This window comes from Vanacampus margaritifer, chromosome 1, assembly GCF_051991255.1.
Source record: "Vanacampus margaritifer isolate UIUO_Vmar chromosome 1, RoL_Vmar_1.0, whole genome shotgun sequence".
Classification (NCBI taxonomy): Eukaryota; Metazoa; Chordata; class Actinopteri; order Syngnathiformes; family Syngnathidae; genus Vanacampus; species Vanacampus margaritifer.
Genome location: NC_135432.1, coordinates 47104830 through 47126795, shown reverse-complemented (window position 1 = coordinate 47126795; position 21966 = coordinate 47104830). Strand labels below are relative to the sequence as shown.

Sequence of the window (21966 nt, the reverse complement as noted above, 5' to 3'; positions counted from 1 at the left end):
TTTTACGACTAGACTGGAGTACCTTCATTACCACCCAAAGTGGCCGATACTGGCCGTCAGGTTCCAGCGGGGAGGCAGTTTTCTTTAGCAAGAGAGTAACATTGCGTAGAATGGGAGGTCAATTCGAATGAAGTTTTGTTCTTCCTGAAGGTAATATCCGGCCACCTAATGTAACCATAAATAACACCTTTTGTTATGGCCTAATGCTGTGGGCATGGTTCTCTGGAACTGATCCCTATTTTCCAATTTCAATTTGCATTGATAAAACTATGAGTAAGAAAGAACAACCTAAAATGACTAAATACACAATGGAGTCTGGGGTGGAAGCTTTTAGTTTCCAAATTGATGGTGTAGTTGAATGGTTTCGGGCTAAAACAGGTCTGTCTGGTGGCAGTAATAATTGGCTACTGTTAGCAAATGAGGCAGCACATGCTTCGGGAGACGATTGTGTTGTATGTGTGGGCCCAAGACCTTTATTAAGGGTAATTCCTGCTAAAATAGAGGATAAATGTGTAATGGAACTGATGAATAAAACTGTCCCCAATGATAAATGCTCTAAATGGGATAAAGTTTATCCACTGGTTGATTGGCAAGATACTAAACCTATTTTTTCAAATAAAGTGGCGGATGGTGATTTTTCATGTATTAAAATGTCAGGTACTGGGAAACAATTGGGAAAACTGAACCACACCACTCACTGCATTTCAGCAACAGATGTGGGTCGTAAATTCCAGCCTCAGTCCAGAGCTGATATATGGTGGTGGTGTGGGGACAGCCGGATATTTGATAAGTTACCTCTGAATATGAAGGGATATTGTGCTCTCATCACCCTCCTTTTGCCAGTAGATATTTTCCCTACATCGGTTGATAACCTTCTGCAAATTGTTAATACTTGGCAACCAAATTTTTCTCATTCTTTTCAGAGGGCCAAAAGATCCACTTGGCAGGATCAAAATGTTCCCACATACATAGATGCGATTGGGGTGCCACGCGGGGTCCCAGATGAGTACAAGATTGCTGACCAGGTGGCTTCAGGTTTTGAATCTTTGATTTGCTGGTGATGTACCATTAACAAAAATGTAGATAGGATTAATTATGTACATTACAATGTTCAAAGACTAGGAAATTGGACTCAAACTGGTTTTGAGGCTGCATACGGCCAGTTGTCTGCCACATCTTTAATGGCTTTTCAGAATCGTATCGCCCTTTATATATTTTATATATATTACTTGCAGAGAGGGGTGGTGTTTGTTCAATGTTCGGAGAACAATGTTGTACTTTTATTCCTAATAATACTGCACCGGATGGAAGTTTAACCATTGCAATTGAGGGGCTCCGAACACTTAATAAAAAAAATGAAAGAGCAGTCCGGTATCGATACGTCAATTTGGGACACCTGGATGGATGCTTTTGGAAGATATAAAAATTTGGTTTCATCAATTTTAATTTCTGTATCTGTTTTTGCAGCTTTTTTAACTACTTGTGGTTTCAGCTGTATCCCTTGTTTAAGATTGTTGTGCACGCGACTTATTGCCACCGCCATAGAAAAACAAGATGTACAAAACAAGTCGTCTTATATGATGGTAGAATCAGTAAATTCTAAAGCTATGACCGTGGTTGCGACATCCGATGATGAGCCCGCTGGAATTTTTCTCTAAACTGTTTTTTAAGGGATTAAATGTCTAGGTTTTGAACTTATAAAAGTTCAATGTAAGGACTGAAGACATTTAACATTTTCAATTTATATTTTTACTGTTTATGAATTTACTAATAAGTATATATTGGACATATAACTTTGTATTGGAATGAATAACACTGTGATAATGTTGTTGTGAAATGTATTGGAACTGTTACTCCCTTCCAGTTCTCATGGAGATAAGAAATGTGTCGGAAAGGGAGTCAGGTTCTCATGTTATTACTCATTATGTCGTAAAAACTGAAGGTCCAAGATCATTACCTGCCTACATCATATATCCAGGATGATAGAGCTGGAGTAAACATGTCGGTATATCACTTGTCTGCTTATTATAATTACTAACCCTTTGTCCAGCCTGTGAGTGGGAGAGGGAGTTTCTTGTGGATAAAAGAGTGGGTGTTTTCATATTCGGATACACTCGAGGCTTAACATCACCTTTGAATGTAAGCAAATTCTCCTGTGTCTTTTAAGAGCTCTTAAAATAAATTCTTTGCAAAGAAAGCTTCTTCATCAAATCTCATATGCAATTATTTTGAACACGCAAAGATTACACTTAATATAGTAATCAACTAATACCTTCAGTCCCCAAATATCTCCCATTTACAAAAAAACCTGGCAACGTGTATAGGTGCTTGGCTATGAAGGAATGTGTAGAGGGTTGTAAGACAAATGTCTTCTTTTCACACAGGAATTGCTTGACGAGATGGGTGTAGACTGTAGAAGAATGCAAACATTTAGCAAAGGAGCTTTTTTCAAGAGAACCTGGTTTAGTATTTGATGCGTGTTCAACGCAGTGGACCTCCTCCATCAGCTGGCTTACCTGGAGTTGAGTGGTGCACCTGCAGCATTGTATTGTATTTCTCGGCTACAAGACTTCTCCCTGTATTGCCTTGATGAAGGTAACTTGCGAATTCATAGGCGATACAGGGATGATGTGTTGGTAGCAGAGAATGTTAGGAAGCCAGGCGATGACAACAAAGAGTACCTCTATGCTGCATACAGACAGTATATTTTCTGGCAACATGGTGCTCTTGGTAGTGGTAACCAAATGGTTATACCAAGTTGCTGTATGTGGTCCATCAGGGACTGTTACCCTGACCCTCATGCCCAATAGAGCGTTTTCACGACGCGTCATCAGCCGCATCATCAACCCGGAAGCAGCCATCTTGGAGATACTCCGTGTCCGCACTCCGCACAGCACCACAACAGAGAACTACGTTGAGGACTATTGTTGTGAACTATTGCCGTGTTTTTGGTTGTTCAATTCTGACATTGATGCGTCTTAGGCTTAATGTTTCCACAACCTTCCTGTCTTATGCATTCAATGTATCAATAGCCACTACTTCAAGGATAGTGTCATTGATGTCATGTTTATTCGCATGAAGCCACTTATCATATGGCCAGAAACAGAACAGAACAGAAACATGCCAATGTAATTCAGGAAACATTTTGGGAAAATATGTGGTTATTATTGTTTGTTTTGAGATTTTTATTGAACATCCTTCTATCCTTATAGCGAGGGCAGAAACATGATCTTCCTACAAGCACCATAATACTGTACAATTTTTGATTGGTATTACTCCCCAGGGCACAGTGTCCTTCATTTCAAATGCATGGGAAGGAAGAGTAACTGACAAATACTTGACTGAAAATTGTGGCTTTTTGTCCATCAGTTGTTGATTTTGATTAAAGTGTATTCCAGATTCACTTTGGAAATAAAATACCATTAATCATTAATAATGACTTCTTCTTTTTTTATGCCTAAAAGGCAATGACAGAAGTTTGTTACAATTCAACAATCAACATGAAAGAATAATAGTAATACAATACAGCCTCTAGTGGTAAATACATCCATTAATTTTGCTGCATATACTTGCCTGAACTTCAAGTGTGTAGTTACTTCTAAAAGATTTGCTAATTATAGTAATCACTGTTACTGTATTGTTATGGAAGACAACATACAGCCTGTCACTCAGCAGCGCACATTTATTCAAGAAAGCCATGCATCTCAACCGTATTATTATAAAAACAATACAATACAACAGTGTATATATGGCATAAACACTTCTACCTTTGGAAAAAATAAATATATACAAAATGAATTCAACATAATTTCAAACCACAAGTAAATCGTCTGTAGTGCAAAACTTCACAGCACTTCACTGAAATACTTGTTATGGGACTGCTTGCGAAGCGGCTGCTTGCGAAGCAAGCAGGCACATATTGTTATTCTACCTAGGACAGTGGTTTATTTTTGTTGTTAATATTATTATTATATATTATTCCAGCGATTTTTCCGCTAAAATGCGGCCCGTACCGTACATCGCACCGGCACAAATGAGGTATCAAACGATGCGGCTCGATCTGACTCGCTGCGCTATTATTTTTCTAAGAATTCCCAGTTACCATGGCGACGCTATTCCCAAAAAACTCCCAAATTAACTCCCCATTGGGAATGAATGGGAAAAAAATCACACTTCAAGCACCTTTTTCCAAGACACGCTGCGCGCGCATACGTTATCCGACCGATACGAATTTTAGCTCATTTTGTAGGAATTTTTCCCATCTTTAGCTCAGTGTCAAAATCTTTTTTAAGGAATGAAAGCCCCCCCCCACTGTTCGGGTTCAAAGACAGTGGCTGAATTAGCTTTCTCACACACTCTGTTGGCTAATTAGCCATCCAGAACCAAATAATGTATTTGAAAAAATTTCACTTCAACTCGTCACCATGGCCACTATCTTTTGTCACTAGACGTCAAATTCTCACATTTTGTAGTCACGAGTGTCTTCTTTCAGACAAACTAACTTTTATTTGGTTAAGGTGTCATTTAGTACCTTTATTTTCCCTTTAAGCGAAGAGATATTGGACTCTCTCGCCAATCTCTTCCATGTTAATTTGGGTGTTTTTTTCCTCTTCATTTCGGATAAATCATACATTTTCAACCTGCTCTCATTTGGTCATTTTTTATCCGATTAAGAAAATGAGAACATGCTCGTGTTCCCCAAACCCTTGCCGTTCTAACGAGCCCTTTCTTGAATCTGTATCTTGAAGAGTTAAGTCGTGAGAGGCTTTTGTTCCAGGGGTGCGTCTGTCATACAATCTCAATGGAATGCAACCAATCTTGATGATAGTTGGATCTAGTCTTCTCTCTTTTCCCTGATTGGTTCGTTTTCTGCTTGTCTGTGCTGTGGCCAATGAGAGACGCTTTAATGACACCAATTAGAAGTTTCTCGAGAACCTACTCCTCCCATTTCATCTCGTCTGAGGTAAGTTGCAAGGCAATTGTTTGTAGTCTGGTGAATAATGCTAAATAAGTGTGATTTTGCAAGTTTTCCCCATCCTAAACTACATCACGTTAATACTGGCGAAGTATTGAAACGTATTTGATGTGTTTGAACGTTATGTTGCTGTTTTAACAAGATTGGAAAAGTTAAGTGCTAGAGATGGTAGCCTACATGCTAGCTGCACCTGCTAGCGCTAGCAAAGAGCTAGCAGATGTTACATTAAAGTTTTAATGTGCAGTAAAAAAAAACTAAGAAAAGTTAGAGTAGGCTCTAAATCTCAATTGTGTACATCTCTCGTTGCTACAATATACAGTAAGGCTTTTGTCTCGTCTGTCGTCGACGTGGGGGGGGGGGGGGGGTTGAGTGAGTGTCGACGGTGTAGCGAAGCGGCGCCAATGAGGGATTTCGGAAGTGTACGCTTTTAATGCTTCATACACATCTGAGATTAAGTACAAATTTGATGTTGAATCTTTACTTTTGACTTTGTCATGGCAAGTTTTTTTTCTTTGCTGTAGCAGCATGCCGCGGAAGGGGAAGCGTTCAGAGGCAGCCAAGCGCCAATGGAAGAAGCTGGACCTTGCTGCTATGGAACTGAGGCCAAACAGCGCACCCCAGCATGTACTTTACCTCTATTGAATTCTTTGTTAATGTGCAATACACAATATTTCAGGCTACAAATATAGAATCAGGCAGAAAAACTAGCTTAAAAGGCTTGTGTAAAAAGCAGTCTGTTTATGCAAGACACTCATTAGTAATGTTAAAAAATCCTTTATTAAAAATGGACTACCAACGTGTTTAAACACAAGCTTGTCTTCATCGGGGCACAGTTTTACGAATATAGAGTGTATGACGTGATTTGTGCAGTGCTTTATTCATGTCAAAATAATTCTGAATAGAATTTTGATGAAGTCTGTTTTCTACAAGATTTCAAATATTCTAAGAAGTTTTCAAACTACTGATGTCTAAAATAAACTCACTAACATTGATCAAAAACTTGTGAGATGCCTATCCTGGACACAGATATTTCACATGTTTTATTTAATAACTGCAGACATGGTCTATTGCATGACTGTGGGAGGAACAGTTGAAATGATAATGTCAAGCCAATAATTGTTTTAACACTTGACAGTAGTTGGAGTACATTACATTTATCAGTAGATGGTGCTGTTGTGAAGTTAGGCTGGTACAATCTGCTGCCTTTTAGCTCATGTATTTGATCAGAAAATTCTACCAAATTTGATCAATTGTGACTGTATTTCAGACACAAACAAAAGTATCAGTTAAGTCCTTGAATCTCTTTCGTGATTAATAATTTCATTAATAAACCTGGCCTGAATTAACATCACTTGTATGTAGAAAAGACCTGGTCAATTTTCATTGAAACTAACTTAAGCATTACAACCTATGTTTGCTTTTTACTCTGCATTAAGGTGACTGCACATGCCTACAATTGTAATGTCTATGTTTTAGGTGTCCTCTGTTGGTGCCAAGGCTCTGGTACCAGGTCAGTCATCATTTTATTTTAATTGCTTCTGCAGCAGTTTTACAATCGATTATTTTAGAAATTCCAATATTTTGCAGGTTCATATACACTCAAAGTGTAACTTGTACTGTGCTTTGTCAGCAATTTAAGTTGTGAGACTTGACATGGTATTCTGTGTGTGCATCATTTTAGGCAGAGGCACTGGCTGGCGCCACAGAGTTCGGGAATGGCCAGTTTCAGCTGTGACTGGGCGGAGGCACAAACTGGTCATTCCATCACTGAACCAGGACAACAAGGTATGTTTTATAATAAACTGCCTGTAAAACAAATTAACCTTCATTTGTCTTTTTTTAAATTTTTTAAATACTTAAAAAAAAAAAAAAATCAATTACTTCTTTTTTTTTTTTCTTTAATAGTTTGTCCTGGTTGTTGGTGACTCCCACCTGCGAGCCTTTGCCGATGGGGTTGTGAAGATGCCGGAGGGACATTTCTCTTTTGGCGTGATGTCCACCCCGGGTGCCAGGGCCTCCGAGTTGCGTGCTGAGGTGCTGAATGCTGTTCTGCCTCGGTCACCCGAGGCGGTCTGCATTTTGGCTCCCAGCAACAACTTGGGCCGCCCCATCGCTGAGGCAGCGGCTGTCTTTGGCCAGTTCTTGCGCACCGTCTGCAGCCGCTGGCCCAACGTAAATTCACACATTTCCTTCATATAGTTCATACATTTACATTTCAAGTATGTACTTGCATGATATGTCAAATATGTTCTGTTTAAAATACATTTCAGCCTTTTCCCGTAGTTAAGCAGTTGATGAATATTAATGAAAGTTCATCTTGCTCCAGATGTATATTTTACTTTTTTAAACTTTGTGCAGGTTGTTGTCCTGGACTTCCCCCCTCGTCTGACCGTCGAGCTGGCCCAGCAGGACCTTTTACGCCAGGAGTACCACCGGGTGGCAGCACTTATGGGTACGTTCCATGTTGAAAATTGTTTTCACACACAAAGTTCTACTTTTCTTTACGTCACCTCCTGATCTGATTGGTGTGTCTCAGCGGGACTCTTGAACTAATAATGTTTTTTTTCTTTGTTACTGTAGGTATTCGCTACCTATCTGTTGCTGGCCACTTCCCGCTGTCACAGCTTCACTTGTGGTGTAGAGACGGGGTAAGTACATTAGTTGTTGCAAAAAACAAACAAACATTTTATTAGTGCTCCTCCTATCAAAAGTATGTTTGCAGATATATAATATTTATTTCTGATCATGTCTGGAAGGTACACCTCAGTGACAGCGATGGGATGCCGGTGCTTGCGCGGTTGCTGTGGGATGCTGTCAACATGCGGATGGAGAGGACTGCTTTCTGATAAATCATAAGTTTTCAACCTGCTCTCATTTGGTCATTTTTTATCCGATTAAGAAAATGAGAACATGCTCGTGTTCCCCAAACCCTTGCCGTTCTAACGAGCCATTTCTTGAATCTGTATCTTCAACCGTTAAGTCGTGAGAGGCTTTTGTTCAAGGGGTGCTTCTCTCATGCAATCTCAATGGAATGTGGGGCGCGTGACGTCTCCAAGTCAAATGTGCGTGCGTGAATGTGCATGTTTCTTAAAGGGACAGTAAGATACTTTTAGTTGATGTTGATTATAGTTAACTTCCACATTTCTTGACCGATTCCAGTCGTTTAAATTTTAAACTGTTCAGCTCATTTACATTTTTTTAAATACATGTTCAGGGACAGTGAGATACTTTTAGTTGATGTTGATTATGGTTAACTTCCACATTTCTTGAGCGATTCCAGTGGTTTAAATTTTAAACTGTTCAGCTCATTACCAAAGAGTCAGCAGTCCCATTCAAAATTTCCGCGGGAATTTTTCTAGTTTCTTTCCCTTTTTTAATCCAGACTGTGGTACCTTTAAGCACTCTAGGCAATACCACTTTCCCTTTGAGGCAACCTTAATATTAACGCACAAATAATAAAAACACTTAATGTGACATTTTGTATTGTCACACATAATCATCTTTCCAAAGTCAACTTGGCCACAGAAACACCAAGTTTGTTCTTTGCCACTTGTACTTGCAGCAGTCAGGGCCATGTGATTCAGCTGAGGTGCAAGGTTGTGAGGACACATTTGCCATAGAAAGCTTTGTGTAAAACTTGCCAACTAATTCTGGCAAAATGGCTGTATCAAAAATGTGCTCGGTTTTTAGACATATCATAACCCAGAATTCTTCATCAAATAAAATTTGCTCAACATACAGATCCTTTTCTGTCCAAACAACAAAATAGGCGGATTCAAGTTTACACACTCCAAGTTGAGTTTGCACCTAGTCAAAATACTGGTGGTTTCAGTTAAGTGACAGTTTTCCCTCAATGTCCTTTACCAAATAGGATACACTGTCCAATGTGTCACTTTTAAAACAAAATGGACATTTCACCTTAATTTACACTGACACCACAACAATCACAAGAAAGAAAGCCATCGGGAGAGACACCCAGGAATGGGACACTTGGATTAATGAAGAAACCTGTGTCTTGTACTTTGACATTTCCATGACATTTCCTATGCTCATCTATGAACATGTCGCATGCAAATTTCTCATGAATACATCCCCAGGTGGTAGCTTTTGATGTGTTTTTTTATGATTCAGGATAGCACACACTTTTAATTAAGTTCTGTGCTGGTTTTGTTGGTTAATAACCTTTATATATTTTATACCATCTTACTATATATAATTAGCAATTATAATACATCTTTCATGTCAAGTAATTAGCTTTTTGACTTTTGCCAAATTAGTTAATGACCAAACTGTGGCACAGACACTGAAAATACAATATCCACAACACTTCTTATTATAAACTTTGTACATATTAATAAAAAGTAATTCGCAACTACTTCATTTAAACAACAATAAACTTTGTATATTGAAGACATTTAATATTTTCAATTTGTGGTTTTACTGTTTTTGAATTTACTTATGGGCATATAGATGTGATATAATCATGAGTATTTAAAAGAATACAGTGGGATGGTGATTTTGTGAACTCTTATTGATCTTCGTACCCCAAAGCTATTGAAGATATGCATGTTTTGATTATCAGAGTCTTTTGTCATTAGAGACTAAAAGTCTGGGGTCAGATCCTGATTGCATTTGTTCCCCCAGTCAAGAAGGGGAACTGTATGTAAATGTCTTTACTAACAACATTACACCTTTGTCCAACCTGGAGTCGACATGTCTGTATGTAAATGTCTGCTTACTAACAACATCACACATTTGTTCAACTAGGAGTCGACATGTCTGTCCTTTGTTCAATCAAGAGTCGGGAAGAGGAACCTTTTATCTTTTGGTTATAAATGAGTGGATGTTCTGTAGACTGTTACACACTTGAGGGCCCGACTTTGCATTCAGAAGTGGGTGTCCTGACTGTGTCTTTAGAAGCTTCTAAATAAATCCTTGCAAGGAACCTTCTTCATCAGATCCTGAATACAATTATTTGGACACGCAAAGATTACACTTAATATAGTAATCAAAATATTCCTTCAATATACAACTAAAATACACTTTTACTTGGAGATAAAATGGCAAATTTAAGAAAATATAATAATGGAAATGTGGTCTTGGGGGGTGTTTCTGGTGAGGAGACAGGCGGCACATTTCTGGATGAGTTTGGATGGTGAGCTGTACAGGATGCTGTTTTAGTAATTGAATCTGGAGGTGATGAATGCGTGGATGAGGGTTACAGCAGCAGAGAACGATAAGGATGGATAGAGCAAGCATTAAATTTTTAACATGTTCAAAATGTCTGCGACAAGAAATAAGGGTTTGAGAGCATAAAGCAGGTTTTTAGAGTGTGTGGCAAGAAGCTTTGCAATGTTTTGTAACTGCCGAAAAACCAACATTCTCTGCATGAGCAGTGCACACCCTCGGAAGCCTGAGCAGCTCAGTGAGATACGGTCCTTAGGTCGAAAAGAAGCTGCTGTGGCTGAAGTTATTGAAACCTCTGGTCAGGTACAGGAGGAAAGAATGCTGAGGTTGATGATGCCATTATTGACTTACATAACATGATGGCGGTCAATTCAGGTAATTTCAGCCGCAACTACGAAAACACACAGTCATCAATAATCTTCTTGCTGTCCTTTTAAAGAACTGTTAAACAGTTTGTAATAGGTAGTGTTTTTTCCTATTGTTGACATTATTAACATTTTTACTGTTTTATTTGACATTTTACATGTTTTGCATTTCATTATAGATGTGTTGATGTACAGTAGGTGTTATTATGTTAACCTAATATAACCTGATTAGTAATGCTTTTGACATTTTTGCTATCTTTTCTACTCTTTTCCCAGACATGAGAAAGTTAATATGTTTCGTTTGTTTATCTAAGAAGTCTAGTTCGTGTTCGTCAGAAATCCGGTTTTCAAAAGTTCAAGGACGATCTAGTATACTGGGAGAATGTAATCTGATTTTGTACTTGGAGGGAGGGGGAGGCGTTTTCTAATAAAAATCCCGTGTCTGGGAGAGAGGACACACATTTGGACAGAAACATGGCTTGGTGAAATTCCTTTGTGTCATCAGAAGCTTCTGATTAAAATACCTTGCAAGGGCCCTCTTCAAGGGATCTCAACTCTGATTTATTTGAACACGCAAAAGATTACTAAAACAGCTAATCTTTCAAATGGTGACCCCGACAAACGACGCGTTACGGGCTGTGGTGTTCACGGACGGATAGAATTCCAGGCGCCACATTAACTACGTTAAGTGGACATTTATCCACGTTTAAGGAATTCTGTCTGTTTGGAAGCGCTGCAGCTAGTATTCGTCTTGTAAAATGACTAAATTGAATATGAGATCTGTGTGAACAGGTATTGGTAAAGTTTGAAGTTGTTGTGTTGGACGTGAGGTCTTTCATTTCGGATTTTGCTATGACATTGAACTACACGTACGTGGTGACGACAGTCTGTGTTTACGGAAGTGTTGTCACGTTAGTTTATGCGCAATTGCAGGAAAACAGGTTGTTAAAAGCAATCGAGAGATCCTTGAATGATTCGGTATTTAAAGATTCTTGGATAAGTTTGTTCAGCTGAAAGGAAAACAGGTTGTTAAAAGCAATCGAGAGATTCTTGGATGATTTGCCGTTAAAATCCTTGAATAAGTTTGTTCAGCTGCGGGAAAACAGGTTGTTTAGGCTATCAAGAGATTCTTGGATGATTTGCCATTAAAATCCTTGAATAAGTTTGTTCAGCTGCGAGAAAACAGGTTGTTAAGGCAATCGAGAGATTCTTGGATGATTTGCCGTTAAAATCCTTGAACAAGTTTGTTCAGCTGCGGGAAAACAGGTTGTTAAGGCAATCGAGAGATTCTTGGATGATTTGCTGTTAAAATCCTTGAATAAATTTGTTCAGCTGCGGGAAAACAGGTTGTTAAGGCAATCGAGAGATTCTTGGATGATTTGCTGTTAAAATCCTTGAATAAATTTGTTCAGCTGAAAGGAAAACAGGCATCCGGATATTTATTGTTTTGTCGCAGAAGCGATCTTTTATGTTGTTTTTATTCGGGGGGCGAAATGAGCTATTTTGTCGACTAATTGTATTGTACTACAAGTGAGACGTCACTGCATTTATAACTATTAATACGACTTGAATATAATAATAACTAAGGAGGTCAATAATTTATATAAGTTATGGAAGCCCTTTTTTGACCGTCATACCGAATGGTTTGACCCGAATGCACTTCCGCTTCATGGTCGCAACATGTTGTTGATAACACAGGTTAACGCTTCCGTGGTGGCTATCGAGACAATGCCCCCGAAAAATAGACGTAAATTGAAGGAGGAATTAAACGAATGGATGCACAGTTGCTGTGAAAAAGTTTTTTTCCCACCGATACAATCTACGGTTTGCTTAATATCACTGATGAAAGCCATTGAACTTGCATGTCTAAAAAAACGTCATGCGCTGGACAAACACGTACGAGACACATCTGTAATTTCTTTGAGTGGAAGAAAAGCTAGACGTGGCAGTAAAATAGTGGATCAAATGATGAGTAATGCTAGAATGCTAGCTTTGGGTAGTTCTGTAAAGACCGCTCGGATGGCTGTGATACAAACTGATGACAAGGAGGCTGATTTGGATGCTAAGCTAACAGCTCCGCCACCGTATGCGGCACCAATAAACCCGTTTACGGATTCACCATATAGTACAGCTGTTCAGATACTGCACGACTTGCAGGCACCTATATTGACTGTAAATGCTGGTACTCTAGATGTGAATTGGAACGGTGATATTCCTGATAAAAATCCCCAACGCGACTCTGTTTTACACGCCGCGGATGCCTTAGCAGCAGGCGTCAATGCCTACGTTAAACAATTAGAGGACACATTACATAAAGTGTTGGCGTAACTGATTCTCCAAGACCCTCAGTCACATCTCCCAAAGACTGATGTTGAAATACTTGTTATCTGGCTTCACAGCGCACTTGCGTCATATCTAAATCATGTTTATACAAATCGAACGAATAACAGGACATCACATTGAACTATAGTACTGGTACAGTGTCAAACTATTGCAACACTTCCATGTGTACCTCACGATCATTAGACATACACAAATGTAAGACTGAATGTATTGGTGTTATGTTGGAATATAAATTAATTAGGCGAATCACTTTGAAGATTATAGCTGCTATGACTCCAGCTGACCACCAGATGTCACTCTTTCTCCAAATCAATTAGCTGAAAGCCTCAAAAGCTTCACAAGGCTTCATTGTCCCATCTCTAGGTGTGTGAATTGAAGGGAATATATATTGCTAAACCCTTTCTGTGATTTCCCTTACAGTAAGCATTCCTGTTTGCGGTGCAGTGCCATTTAAGGGCCCGAAGATCATGGGCATCCAGTATGATTTTTCGGCCTTGACCATTACACACAGAGATTGTTCCAGATTCTCCGAATCTTTGGATGATGTTATGCACTGTTGATGATGATTACTTCAACCTTTTTGCAGTTTTTTGCTGGTAAACACCTTTCTGATATTTCTCCACTATCTTTCTGCGCAACATTGGAGGAATTGGTGATTCTCTACCCCTCTTTGCTTCTGAGAGACACTCACACCCCGAGAAGCTCTTTTTATACTCCAATCAAGTTGCCAATGGACCTCATTAGTGGTAACTGGTCTTCCAGCTGTTTTTGCAAGTGCAATTGACTTTTCCAGCCTCTCCTCCTTCCTCCTTCTTTTTAGATTTTTTGGCACCATGAAATTTACAATCAACATATTTTTCCCTTTAAATGATACATTTTCTCAGTTTAAACTTTTGACCTGTCATCTATGTTCTATTCTGAACAAAATATTGAAATTTGGCACTTCCACATACAGTGGTACCTCGGCTCACGAACGCTTCAGCTCACGAACTTTTCGCCTCACTAACATTAAATTCGCGAGCATTTTGTCTCGGCTGACAAACTAGTTTTCGGCGGACGAACCAAATCTCGCGACACGAGAAATCACGAGAAGCTGACGCACGCTCACGGCGTCCCAGTTCGTCGCAACCTTTGTTTGAGTGCGGACGTGGTTTGTGTTCGGTAGACATTTTGGATCATTTTGGAGAACTTTTGGAGTGTACTTTTGCTACCATGGGACCGAAAAAGACCCCACAAAAGGCTAGTATTAAGCCTAAGAAGACATTGAAGAAAATTACGGTCGAGCAGAAGAAGGAGATCATTGACAAACACGAACGAGGTGTGCGTTTGTGTGACTTAGCGTCCCAGTACCAGTACGCTAAGTCTACCATTGCTACCATCCTTAAGAACAAGGAAGCTATTAAGGGTGCGTGTGTGGCTAAGGGTGTTTCTGTGTTGTCTAAGCAACGGTCTCAGGCAATAGAAGAGGTTGAAAAACTTCTGTTGATTTGGATCAATGAAAAGCAGCTAGCAGGGGAAAGTGTGAGTGAGGCTATTATCGCAGAGAAAGCACGGCAACTTCACGCGGATATCATCGAGAGGCAACCTGGAAGTTCGTCATCCATTGATGATTTCAAGGCTAGCCACGGATGGTTCGAGAACTTTAAGCGTCGTACAGGGATTCATTGTGTCATTCGTCATGTCATGGTGAGGCAGCCAGTTCTGACGCTAAAGCTGCCGAAGCTTACAAGGGATCATTCCTCAAGATGGTGGAAGAAGAAGGCTACGTTCCTCATCAAGTGTTTAATGCTGATGAAACCGGCCTTTTTTGGAAAAAGATGCCTAACCGGACTTTCATTACACAGGAAGAGAAGTCCGTCCCTGGGCATAAGCCTATGAAAGATAGGCTAACCCTCCTGCTGTGCGCCAATGCCAGTGGCGACTGTAAGATAAAACCGATGTTGGTTTATCACTCAGAAAACCCAAGGGCCTTCAAGAAAAAACAGGTGGTTAAATCCAAGCTTCCTGTAATGTGGAAGTCCAACACCAAAGCTTGGGTTACTCGTCTCCTGTTTATGGACTGGATGCATGATGTTTTCGCTCCTTCAGTGAGGAAATATCTCGAGGAGAAAGGACTCCCTGTCAAGTGTCTTCTTCTCCTTGACAATGCCCCAGCGCATCCACCAAGTTTGAAGGAGGAACTTCAAGGTGATCTTGAATTCATCAAGGTCCAATTCCTCCCTCCCAACACAATCCCCCTCCTGCAGCCCATGGACCAGCAAGTGATCACAAGCTTCAAGAAGCTTTACACTAAGGCTTTATTTACTCGGTGCTTTCGCGTGACCAATGGCACCGACCTATCCCTTAGGGATTTTTGGAAGGAACATTTCAATGTGTATCATTGTGTTCAAATGATAGTAAAGGCTTGGCATGATGTTACCTTTCGAACCTTGAAAGCAGCATGGAAGAAGTTGTGGCCCGCATGCATCCTTGAGAGGGACTTTGAAGGATTTGATCCTCAAGACTCTGTTGTTGTGAACGACATTGTTTCCATGGGACAGAACATGGGACTCGAAGTGGATGCAGATGACGTCGAGGAGCTTGTTGCTGCCCATAATGAGGTCCTCAACACAGAGGATTTGATTCGCCTTCAAGAGGACAAGCAGAAGGAAGCCGTTCAGGAGTTGTCATGTGAGGACGAGGAGGAGGAGGAGATGGCTGAAGCATCAAGTGAGAGCATCAAGACCATGTTAGCAAAGTGGAGTGATGTGCAGGATTTTGTCGAACAGTACCATTCAGAAAAGACTGTGGCTATGAGAATCATCAACATGATGAATGATAATGTGATGCCTCAGTTTCGTAAGACCTTACAACTCCGAACGCAACAGGTGTCAATTAAGAGGTTTTTAGTCAGCAACAAGGATAAAGAGTCTCCTAAGAAGCAAAGAAGAGAAGCCACACCGGAGGACTCTCCTTCCAAACAGTAACTCCCTCCCTGCCTCCTCCTCCCACTCCATTCCATCAAGCCTTCAACTACTGTACCATCACAAAGACAAGTTGCAAGTTTTGCAAATAAAAACACTTTATTATACAGTACAGTGTATTTATTTAATTACAATACAATAGCACATTTATTATACATAAAATAAGGTATATTTTGTGTAGTTTTAAGGCTTTTTTAGGAGAAAATTGTGTTTTATGGGGACCTGGGAACGGATTATTCTCATTTCAATGGTTTCCTATGGGAAATACTTGTTTGGAAGACAAACTTTTTGGCTCACATACTCTCTGTGGGAACCAATTAAGTTCGTGAGCCAAGGTACCACTGTAATTGCATTCAGTTTTTATTCACAATTTGTATAGTGTCCTAACTTTTTTGGAATTGAGTTTGTAAATTGTAAATGGAGTGCACTTAAATAGCGCTTTATCTTCATCATATGTTTACTAAGCCTGACATATTTGCTTATCTCATTCAAACATATTAAGTTGTTGAAGCCAACAATGGCCATTGATGGAGTATACTAACCACACAGAAAGGTTTTTCAAATAAGTTACTTTATGCTACAGGATCCCGCGCCGTCACTCTGGTGCTTTTCTTTGGTTCCATCCCATATTAAATCCATAAACGTAATATCCGCTGTTGTAGCTTTGTACTTGATAATGCTACTAGCGAATGCTAACCTAGCCAATGGTATTGCGAAGATAGTTTTGGGTCAATTTGGCTCGGTTATTGCACATTTGGTGGCGTAAAACTGTAGTAATAGTCCTTATAGCAAACGATGGATGGCTTAGCCTGCACGCTACTTGGAGGAGTGGGAAAAAACTAAAAAGTTGCCGCTGTATCGGGAGGAGTGAGTCTTACTCTCCATAGGTGTCTCGAGGGCCGGAGTCCTGCATGTTTTGGATCTTTCCCTTCTCCAACACAGCCGATATATGATCAGCGCATAAGCAAGCTCTGCATAAGTCTGATAACGATCCTGCTGATTGTAATCAGCTTGTGTTGGAAGAGGAAAACCTCCAAAACCTGCAGGACTGTGACCCGCGAGGACCGGAGTTTGACACTTATGCAAGTCTATGCTATAGTAGATACCACCTTCCAGTTGCTGACGCATGTAGTGCCGCCATCTTACGTGTGTCTAGCTCCAATAAATTCATTAGAACTCTTTTATTCATTTAACGATTTTGACGCAGATTGTTTTGTTACAAACTTTTCCCTTTTCAGTCTAGAGCGAGACCACAAACAAACCCTAAGAAGCATCTTAGTTAGTAGTGTTGAATGCCGGTCGGAGTCCGTCAGCAATTAGTATCCATGCGGAAACACGAAATATTGGTTCAGGCAACTTCCAGGTGCTGCAAATATGTTGTTGTTTTTTTATTATTAAAATAGCTTTGACGCATGCATTTTTGCGTCGACCAATTTTTGTGGTCCCAACTGACTTGGTTGACTTTTTTCCCCAGCCTTCCTCCTTCCACATTTCTGGACCCATTCAAAGCATTCCAAGTTATGCCACCCATTGATTGCCAGTGAGACTCCAGTTCCTTTCACTGATGTTTATTATGCAGCCAAACACCGTAGAACTAAAGGTTCTTAAGTACGAATAAGAAAACATTACATTTACTACTAACATAGCATAGCTTTACGCTAATAACAACTGAAAATGCAAAAAAATAAGCGAAGTGCGCATTATGTTTGCGCATGTGTGAAAATCAAGTAAAAACAAAACAAAAAACATGTTACCAAACAAAGCCGTCATTTGAATGGCGGCAAATGGAGTGCTGAAAGTGTTTGCGTAAGTGCACACCTTAAAGCTTGCAAGCATTGTTTAAACGGCTTTCAGGCTTAAGTGACAAAACAACAGATGCACTTGGTGCCATTCTTAACTGTCCTAATGGAGTTTATAGGCACACACACATACACACACACACACATATATATATATACAGTATATATATAGGCGGCACGGCAGATGAGTCCGGGCTTCTGCCTTCTTGGGTGGAGTTTGCATCTTCTCCCCGTGCTTGCATGGGTTTTCTCCAGATACTCCGGTTTCTTCCCACATTCCAAAGACATGCATGGCAGGTTAATTGAACACTCCAAATTGTCCATAGGTGTGATTGTGAGTGTAGATGGTTGTTCGTCTCGGTGTGCCCTGCGATTGGCTGGCAACCAGTTCAGGGTGTACCCCACCTACTGCCCAAAGCCAGCTGGGATAGGCTCCAGCGCCCCCCGCGACCCTTGTGAGGACAAGTGGTTAAGAAGATGTATATATATATTGCTCTGTGTTGCTGTGTTTCATGAATTGCGGAAATAAAGCCTGATTCACTTAAATCTTATCTAATCTACTGCTTTGGCCTGAATTGGTTAGAAACATGGTGTTTAAATAAATAAATATAAATAAGTTTTTGGGCGTGAAGGACAAAGTATTTAAAAACATACAAGTTTGGGGTTTGAATGAGCTAATAAATGACACATTTAATTCAGGACACATTTATTTAATTATTTAATAGTGTATTCATTTATTTAATTTTAGCACCTTTGGTCGTCCATAAGTAGGATCTCCCAAAAATACTTGGCTATCCAAGCACCACCATCATGACCAACATTAAATATACACCAACATAGGAAGCACAAGTGTTCAGCCAAATTGTAAATATAAGTCAAATGTATTGCTCATAAAGTGCAAATACAAAATGTAGCCAAATTGTTGACTTGTTGAAGTTTCACTGCAAGTGTATTTGCATATTGACTGCTATAGGAAGTGTACATATTTCATGGTGGAGTAGCCTCGCCAACACGTTACTGACGCACGCTGTCCTGTTGTCGCTCAGGTGGACAACCGGTGTTACGTCAATGCTTTCCATGTCTTCGTCAACAGCAACCCCATGATGGATGCCCAACACCAAGTGGACGACCTGCGATGTATCACGGAGGTGCACGTTTTCGGTCACGCGTGTGTAACGAATACTGCCAGTCACCCTTATTTTTTTGTTGTTCTCCCTTTCTTAAACACTTCACTCTTGGAAATAGGCGCGAGGTGAAAACTGGGGGGTTGAGGTGAGAGATAGCTACAACCCCCTAATCCTGTTTCACCCTCGCCAGACTAGGCCAAATGGGACTTCTACCCTTTTGAAGTCAATCGTCACCCATGTCCCCAGGATATTAATGTTTACTTTTCACCCGCCAGAACCGCGAGTTTATGGTACTAAAGTGTCTTATCGGGGGCTCCATCCTCTCCACCGTTCAGTTGGGGAAATAACACAACAGATAAACCATACCAGATGTTCAGTTGAACCCAGATAGTCACATTCCAGCGTTCTTAAAAGTTTCATGTGACCACAGCGCCTTCAAGTGGGGATGGTCGAAACTGCCCTAACTTGGAACACCTATGACCCACAAAGCAATCTTACACATTTCAACTAAAAAAATATTAATCAAATACAAGTGAATGTACACACAACGGAATGTTTTACGCCATGTATGTTTTGTTTGTGTTTGGAAAAGAATGTCATATGTATGTCAACCTCAAGAGAGTTCTTAGTTACAACGCAAAGAACAAAATTACCTCGTGCAGCAGGATTAGTCGATAACATGTTTTGCTTGATAGAACTCGGCTTGCCAGCCTGACCAAATTTTAATTATTAGTTATTAATTCTTTAAATAATTTGGAATTCAAGAAGTCTTGGAGTTGAGTCGAGTCAAAGAGGGAGGGTGTTTCTCCTTTCCTGAAACATGCCCCACAACTTTAAAAAGCGGGCGCGGACTATTGCTCGCTCTCTTGTCTTCTGCCACTGTTCCTGTCATCGTCCCTTTTTTTCCCGTCCGTCTGGCCAAGAAAAGACAAAAAAGGACGTGGCACGTGGCATTTTTGGTCTAAGAAACGACCAAGTGTCTCGGACTTGGCGATCGTGCTTTTAGGCAGTGTAAAGAAGCCGCCAATGCGTCCGCACGGTCAGACGGACACATCCTTTTTGTTTGTTGTTTTCATTTTTCATATTTTCTCTTCTTTTTTTTGGTGCGCTCGCCTCATCTCGGCGACACTAACTTTCCCGTGACTCCGTCGGGGCACAGCCACCACAGTTGAACGAACCCGCGCAAGTCCAGTGCGTCCCACCGCACCTGCTCTCCGGGTCACATCGTGGCGAGAGCGGGTTCAATGGCTGATCTCCCTCGGGATGCAGACATGCAGCGAATTTCGGCTTCAGGTGATTGGCCAGCTGAGACACGGATCTCGCCGCGTGTCGAGAGGACAACTCCGGCTGTAGCGCCTAACGCACCTGAGCCGAGCTGTGTCGCACGCGTCCGACTGCTGAACAATTTTTCCTAATTTTTTGTCTTGTTTTTTGGGGGGAGCAGTTTTTTTTTCTTTCTTCTTTCTTCAATCGATCATCCCTCCGGCCGCTCGACCCACCTCACTCCAGTAAGTTGCACGTTTCATGACCAATTTGACATATCACTGGTGCAACTTCCATTTCAAACATCTCACAGATTTGGCAAGTCAAACCTTTCATTTCTACCTTGTTAAATTGTTCCTTTCTTATTTCCATTAGTTCACTTTTATTTTTATTTTTTTCACCGTATGATAGTTAGGTAGACAGTATTGTGAATCTGTATGTGTGAGCGTAGTAAATAAATGCATGTTTTTTTAAATCTAGTTCAGTCTCAATCATGCTTGTGTCCGAGTGGATTTGTAATTATTTTAGTAATACAAAGAACCACAAACTTTGAATGTGGCGACTTCAGATTGTGAATAAATAAACGAGAATTTGAATTTTATTTGTTGTGTTTCTCCAAACTGAAAGTAAACAGAACGTGGTGCCGCTATAAGCGGTTGGGGAAATTACGACTTCCTCAACCGCTGATTAAATTACTAATTCGTTCAAAAGACAATATAAATTATCGCGACACATGGCTGGATGACGTCAAGCTGACGGACATTAAAATGGACCACTCGCTCCTTCCGTCCATCGACACACTTTGTATCCAATTTACAAGCAAAGCACGCGGCTAGGATACTCCGATTGAAAAAAGTGATCTTCTGATTATTCTTTTTTGTTCTTGTTTATTGACCGATGGACGATTTATTTTGTCTGCCCGGTAAGATCAGCACTGAATTGTTCTTTTTTCTAGTTGCATTGAGTTGTACAGTATCGTATTTTGAATTTATGCTACGCCTTCTTGGCTAAATTGCCCACCTCCGTCTCAATCCGTTTTATTTGATTTGACTTCTCAGCTCATGGTCACTGGTGGATGATCTCCAATATTCCAACCCCTGTCTTCACAGACAGTCAAATACAGTATTGCTACTATCCTGCTGAGCAAGGTGAAAGGTCACCTGTCATCATTAACCTGAAAAAAAATGTGACAAGGTGTGGAAGGTCATGTCAACCATAGTTGTTTTTCTCAATTTAAGCTTTGATAATGGAGAAAAGTGATTTGAACAAGCCTTTTATCATAAACTACATTACTCAATTCTTATAATATTTCACTTAAATTGAGCCAATGTGCTGTATATGACATTTGGCATAATTGGATGTGTGAGATTTTTGCAGGATTTGAGATATATATCATATATAGATCATATAATGGGGCGGTCTTGAGTTATGTAATCCATCCATCCATTTTCTTACACCATGCCGTTTTTTTTTTTCAATTAATTAATGACTGGGAAATTCCAACACATCCCTTTAAATGTATTTTGGGATTCTCTGTTTCCAAGCTGACAACGAATAAAGATACCACACCACAGTTTTACTTATTTAAAAAAAAGTCTGGCTAAAACTCAATATGCAACAATTTTATTCAGTCCTGATTGTATTACATGATTATTGAATTTAATTTATTTCTTTAAAAATATATATTTTATTTTTTATTTTGTATATGCGTGAGAATGTGTGTGTGCGGGTGTGTGTGTGTGTATATGTTCGTGCATGTGAGTGTGTGCTCATTAATTCACCTAAAACCTATTAAAAATCCCATTCACCTAAACCAAATACTTCAGAATCCCACTAGAGTCGTGACGTTGTCAGGAGATCCAAGGAAGGATCAAAGAAAAGAAAGAAAAGTGAAATCCAGCACCGACCAGACATCACCTACTACCCACCGGATTACCAACCAGA

The 21966-nt window shown here is 40.1% G+C and overlaps 2 protein-coding genes across 4 annotated transcripts in view; both read left to right on the top strand.

Moving 5' to 3' along the window:
- Positions 1-4427: 4427 nt before the first annotated feature.
- LOC144048747 (glucosamine-6-phosphate deaminase 2) overlaps positions 4428-21966 on the top strand; it is a 267445-nt gene continuing 249906 nt past the window's right edge. The window contains exon 1 of the mRNA XM_077561223.1: positions 4428-4963. The gene's annotated coding sequence lies outside the window, so the exon portion shown is untranslated. The remainder of the gene's footprint in view (positions 4964-21966) is intronic.
- On the top strand, positions 5340-7844 carry LOC144048917 (uncharacterized). 3 transcript variants are annotated; one of them, XM_077561519.1, is made up of 8 exons: positions 5353-5394; positions 5500-5599; positions 6452-6485; positions 6657-6760; positions 6881-7147; positions 7334-7427; positions 7556-7623; positions 7732-7844. In XM_077561519.1, exons 2-8 carry the CDS (start codon positions 5501-5503, stop codon positions 7819-7821), a joined length of 756 nt encoding a protein of 251 aa, XP_077417645.1. In that variant the 5' UTR covers positions 5353-5394; position 5500; the 3' UTR covers positions 7822-7844. The 3 variants fall into 3 exon arrangements, with proteins under 3 accessions (XP_077417563.1, XP_077417645.1, XP_077417728.1); XM_077561602.1 differs by having other exon boundaries at positions 5376-5394; positions 5497-5599; XM_077561437.1 differs by having other exon boundaries at positions 5340-5599.